The 6,047-nt window shown below is 39.2% G+C and overlaps 1 protein-coding gene across 1 annotated transcript in view; it reads right to left on the bottom strand.

The window, feature by feature from the left end:
- Window positions 1–5,370, bottom strand: part of USP10 (ubiquitin specific peptidase 10) — a gene marked incomplete at its 5' end in the record, with an annotated part of 29,605 nt that extends 24,235 nt beyond the window's left edge. The window contains 2 exons of the mRNA XM_010146034.1: window positions 2,503–2,548; window positions 5,302–5,370. Coding sequence (XP_010144336.1) covers window positions 2,503–2,548; window positions 5,302–5,370 — 115 coding nt within the window. The remainder of the gene's footprint in view (window positions 1–2,502; window positions 2,549–5,301) is intronic.
- Between the last annotated feature and the right edge of the window lie 677 nt (window positions 5,371–6,047).

The raw sequence follows: 6,047 nt of genomic DNA, 5'->3' as shown, positions 1-6,047 counted from the left end.
GCTGAACTGCCAGCACATACACAGCTCCAAACCAGCCACAGCTTCACCTGCTGTGTAACAATTGCAGGGCGTGAGCTTTTAAGGGACACAGGACACAAATCTACAACCAAACTAGTCCTCATTAGTTCATCTACTGATGGAGCAACTTGTTAGTTCAAGCAAGAACCAAGAGCTAGTTTTACCCTTTGTTACAACAGGAAAAAGCAACAACTGGTAACACCTAATATTCCTCCAACCACAGCGAGAATCAATTTCTGGGCACATTTCAAATCCCTACTGCTTCAAAATAACGTGGGACTTCTGCTTCTTTTCCAAAATCCCAGGTAAAAAAATAACAACTACTTCAAAACAAAGAACATGGTTTCCCTTCCTTGGCAAATTAAGACTACCAGAGTCAGAAGTCTCACTTGTGCACTTCTGTTCCTCTACTCTCCAGCACTTGTGTTGGTAACCTAGCTCACCTAGCAAAAAAACATATAATCCGATAGAGCATTTTTTTTTCAGGTTTGAGTGAATGTTATCAGCTTACTGTAGAGAATCACAACTCAAGGCAAGTGGAGGACAGAAAACAGAAGCCATCCCTTACAGTTATGGCACACCGGAAATTTAGCTGAAGGTGCAGCATAAATATCGTAGCCTAAATTCTTGCCAGAAACGTAACTGATATTCTAGCATAACATACAACTTAGGGAGTTACAGCTGAGGAATCAAATCTCACACCTTACTGATAATAAATATCAGTAGCTACTGCATAGTTAATGTATGGAATGATTGGTAGAAGCTCATTTGCCATGAGACTGACACAAGTTAGTTTAGAAAAAAAGAGGTAATTTTTCTATTTGTTTTGACTTTCTGTTTTGCTTCTGGGCATTTTTGTTTCAATCTAGATCACAGCGCTATTTCTGAATGGGTTGAAACAGACAGATCTATCATGAACAACCTGACACCCACATCAAAACAAGTATCAACAGATGCTCCAACGACAAAGTCTACATACAATAGCAAAAGCTGTGAATAAGTAAGTACCAAGTAGTCTGAACAGAGTTCTGCATATTAGAGCTTCAGCCATGATTTGATTATTCCTAGCAAGTATTAACAGATCTTCTAACTCTGTAACAAAGTTAAATACTGAAGTATAGAAAAAAAGGCACTCCAGGGAGTGACAACATGGTCAGTGTATGGCATCTTATTATAAATATTCTGCATAAACACAGCATTCCATTTTAGTTTCCACAGCTGCTTCTGCAGCCACCACAGCGATAATATGCATGCACAGTACAGTGCAAGCTTGTTAAAGACATTTTTCAGGCAAAACCTAATTAGCTGTCATTACCTAATCAGGGCTGGGAGGGGTTCTCTCAGGGTCTAGGAATGATCTGAAAAACATTTGTACAAACCAACTTTCGTATGGCTTGCAGACATTAAAATCTTTGTCTTAAAGAACAGAAGTTAAATCCATAGTTAGACAAAGCAATATATGACCGGATGCCTCTGTCATTCCCCATAGACAATTCACATCATCTGGTCCCTTCCACGAACTTTTCAAACTGCTGCTTAAAATCACTCAGGGTCCTAAAACTGGTCTTGCATTTTCAGAAATGCTCCATATCTGCTTTCAAATGGGACCTCTTGTCCTGCTTTAGGGCTGGCTGTCTTATTTACCTTTGAATGCAGGGCCAAAGTTGCTAAGCATAATGATCAGGTGTTCTTAAACATTAGTATGTGCATTTTGGTCCTCAAGTTCTTTTGAGAAATGTCCTGTCAGACACCTGAATTACTTAGGAGGGAGACTGGGATGTCATCTGTATCATTCTCATACACATGTGGACAAGCCTCAGCTTCCTTGCTCTCTCCCGCTTCAGGGGGAAAAAAGCTAACACTAATTTACCTGCCACTTAAAATACTGTGAAAGTTCAGTTTAAACTACAGAGTGATGATCACATGGCAACCCCTACCTGTCAATGTTATTTAACTATGAAGTAAGGCCAGGTTGTAAGGTTGAGACAGAGTAGATGTCTGACTGTTAACAGCTTTAAAACAGGAATTCTGTGATTTTTACACCAAGGGTCATACTTTTACCAAAAGAAAAAAAAAAATATTTTCCAGAACAAATAGCTGAGCCAGACAGAAGCAAGAGTCAAAGGGAACATGAACACAGCGCTGCTTGCAGAGCGGTCTTCAGGTTGCCACTGCCAGAAAATACTCATGCTGTGGCTCTCACAGGAGGGCCAGCTGAATGCCACGCTAGTGTGGTAGCACAGTCAGGGAGGAGCAAGCATATCCACCCTAATTAGCTCAAGTTCAATGCAGTATTTTCAAACGCTCTCACAGATCTCTTTCAATAAAGTTGTTCAAAACCCTGCCCAATATATGCGCATACACACGCTGAATGATTCTAAAGAGTAAATAAAAGAGAGGTTGTAGTAAAGCTAACGAAAGTGTCATAACCTTTAAGTTAAAAAGAAAAAGGATGTTGTTGTTTCTTACCATTGTGAAACTTACCTGTGGACTTAATACCACATGAAACTGCATCGTTGTATGGGGGGAGCTGTACAAAAAAAAAAGAAGTGAAACTCATTTAAAGACAAAGCATCTTGACTACCATTTGATATCAGTTTCATATGAAACGTCTGAATCCTTTAAAAATAACATCACTGTTACAGTTTGATTTTCTGAGAGTGTAAGCTTAAACTCATGCTTCTCTATTTATCAAATCTCACGCTGTAGCTTCAGGTGTCCTTGCAGATTACCAAATTATTGAATGATAAAGATTATCTTGGTTACACACCATTGGCTCATGAACTTCGAGCAATTCACCTCACAACATCAGGACCTTCCTTCCTCAGCAATAACTCACCACAATTTTAAAATGACAAACACATCCTCTTTTTAGACAAAAAACCAAAGATAGACCAAATTACCTGTGAAAGGATGAAACAAAGTTTTGCACAGACAATAGACACCTAAACCTTTTGCCTCGCAACTTGGTTCAGCTGTAACATTGTCCCTGAAATGTTTCAGTTTAGGTGTATTCTCTAGCATATCTAAGAAAAACAAAGTTTTTTGATCATCGGCCTAAGCAGATGTAACCACAGCACGTAATTTCTGTGGGGATTGTAAACATGCCTGGTATAGAACATGAGCGTCGTTTTATGGACTGGGTGATTGTGTAACTACACATGGGCCATTTCTGATCCCCCCTCGCCTGCTCCCAAGGTTCCCCAGCAGCCAAGAGTCTTCTCCTGTGCCCACATGAACTGGTAGTCATTGCTACACTGGAGTCTAGCAGCTGCCCGGAGAAGAGCTGACCTGTTTCTGCAGTGGGAGATAAAACATTGAGAGCACAGAGCAGTTTTATAATGCTAATCTAAATACTAACTATCATGGTGTAACTAATAGTAAAAACTTCAAGTCTTCAACTCTGAAACTATAGACATTTAAATACAGCATTCTTAAATCACTCTAGACAGTGCAGCAGAAGTGGCAAGAAAAATATTCCTAAAATTCCATTATGGAAAAGCACATAAAAAGAACACACTGTAAAACCCATTTATAATACCTCTTTATACATCAGCTTTCCAGATCAAAAAATGAGAACCAATGGGTGAGGAAGAGGCTCGATGCTGTTAAGAACCTGCTATCCGTATTAATACTGAACAGAGAGTCCATATAATTTAACAGTTTAGAGCTAAAAAAGTTAATCTAGAAATCTACAGTCAGCAGTTTACAATGAAACTTGTAACTCTTGTTTTTCTTCAATTCAAAGGGATTAAGAAAATACAAAGTCTATTGGTAAGGGACTTCAAAAGGCCACCAGCACCAGTGGATGCTGAGCCTCCCAGAACTGGCACTGTCCCCCCAGAACGTGTGTCAAACACCACTGCAGTATTAGAATCTCAGTCTTGACCTGCTTTAATTTCACCCTGTTTTTTTCAGACCACTTTTCTCTGAACTATTTGCATGGTGTAAAACTAATAAGAGTAATTTTCATGGCATCATCCAGATAATTAAAACATTGAAGTGAACCTGATCAAGGTCAAACTTAAGGAACACTGTTCAGCAGTTTTTTATTTGGATAGCTAACCGGTAAGTAGTACACTTGAGAGTGATAAAATGAAGTAAGGCTGGTTCTAAAGCTGTAGGTTCACGTTCCTTCAACATGCTTTACAGAAGTCCAGATACAATAGTTCAATCTTCCACGATGTTAGAACAAAGGGTTAGAACAGCCAAGGGAAGACACTTCCGGTGATACTACACAGAAGGCAAACCCTCTCTGCTGCTGTATTTACTAGTGGGAAAAGAGCAATACCATCAGAAGAAACTTGTGTTACCTGAAGATCTATCCTGCATTACTTCCCACCCACCAGTGAAGACACAAAGCTAATCCTAAAGGCAAGTAGAAGCTCTCTCTTTCTTTCTAATCTTCCCGCACCTCCCACCCCGCCCCATTCCCTTCATGCACTTTCATTGTTTCACGGTATATTATACCAATTATTCTTGGAAGATTAAGTTACGGGAAACTAAATCACATTAACAATGGTTGTCAGATTTGTAAAATACAACAAAAGGATTTCCCCGCCTCCAACTGGAGTGTTCATTTCCTTCATGCTGAGGGGCTGGAGGGAAGTAAGATTGAAATGCTTGAAATGAAACATTTGGAGGGAAAACCTGGAAACTGACCTAGAGGAAAATTACTTTTCAAGTCTGGGGTTTAGGACAATTACTCTTCCCTTCAAAGGAAAATGGTTTCTTCATTCTCTACCAAGAACTACACAGTAAGAGTCTACAATACAATCTGTGGGATGTTATGAACTCAAACCCTCAAAGACAACTGTTGCCACTCTGTGGTTTTTACTGCCACTATAATTAGTTCATTATTGATCCACTTCTCCTTTCTGAGACCTCACACACAGCCTTCCAGTGCTCCAGCCGTCAAAAAATAGTGAGTCCCTGTGCTTCAAAAAGCTCACAAGACTTAGAAGCCCATCTTACAACCAAGAACCCTGCTGAAAAAGTTCTCTATGGCCACCTCTCAAAAAGCCAAGCAATCAGCACTGAGATAACAGGGCTGGGTAACTCACTTTCACAGCCTCTCACTACCATGACAGCTATTCCGGCTGTGAAAGATGACAAGCAGAAGGTGGAATAATTAATTTCTTATTAATCCACATACATGGAAAGACAACTCCTGTTCATTATCTTCAGTTTGTAAACTAGCACACTGAGAGAATGATTAAAAAAAAAATTGTATTATTATAGTTCAGATACACACGAAGAGATATAGCTTTAAAATGATCTTACCTCAACAGAGCATCGTGGAGTCACAAAGAACTGATTAAATTCATCAGGGCTGAACTCCCCAAAAATATACTAAAAATAAAAAGAAGGATCTTTGTTAAAGGATTCATATTCAATACAATTAATAAATTCACAATAAAATCTATGAAGATACTAGCCTTCAAAAAGACCCGCATGTTGAGAAACTCACCCCTTTGCATCCCAATTCTTATGTTAACTCCTCCAGAAGTCTTCAGCAAAGTACTTCAGGCACTAAAACTGTACACAATGTGTTTTCTTCCAATTCCCACTCAGGTAATCACAGCACAAACTGCAGCTCATCCCCTGACCAGTTTTAAACCAACGTGCAGGGAGAGAGGTTGCATCAGTTCATGCAAGCCCTAGACAAGCTGGTTTACCTTTGAAAACAACGCAGATAGCTACCCTTCGCAACAGAAAAAACAAAAATTACTTTTGTGGGTTTCTGCTAAACTAGTTAGTTACACAAGACTAACTGAACTAGATGAACCATAGAGAAGCTCCTAAAATTTGAAAAATCATCTCTAGTGAAGCGCAGGCTGTTGCCACAAACTGTGGAAACTATTTTTTTCAGACTTCATTCCAGTAAAACTCATGTACTTACTGTTTGCATAACTCAGCCATTAACATTCATAAATATCAAAGCTTAAGTTTAAGCTAAACTCCACAGCAATTAAAAAATATAGTTTTCTTACACTAAGTGATTTACACTTCTATCACCTACATGGGAA

This window comes from Buceros rhinoceros, unplaced genomic scaffold (genome assembly GCF_000710305.1).
Source record: "Buceros rhinoceros silvestris isolate BGI_N320 unplaced genomic scaffold, ASM71030v1 scaffold2342, whole genome shotgun sequence".
Lineage (NCBI taxonomy): Eukaryota > Metazoa > Chordata > Aves > Bucerotiformes > Bucerotidae > Buceros > Buceros rhinoceros.
This window is presented reverse-complemented; position numbering and strand designations above follow the sequence as displayed.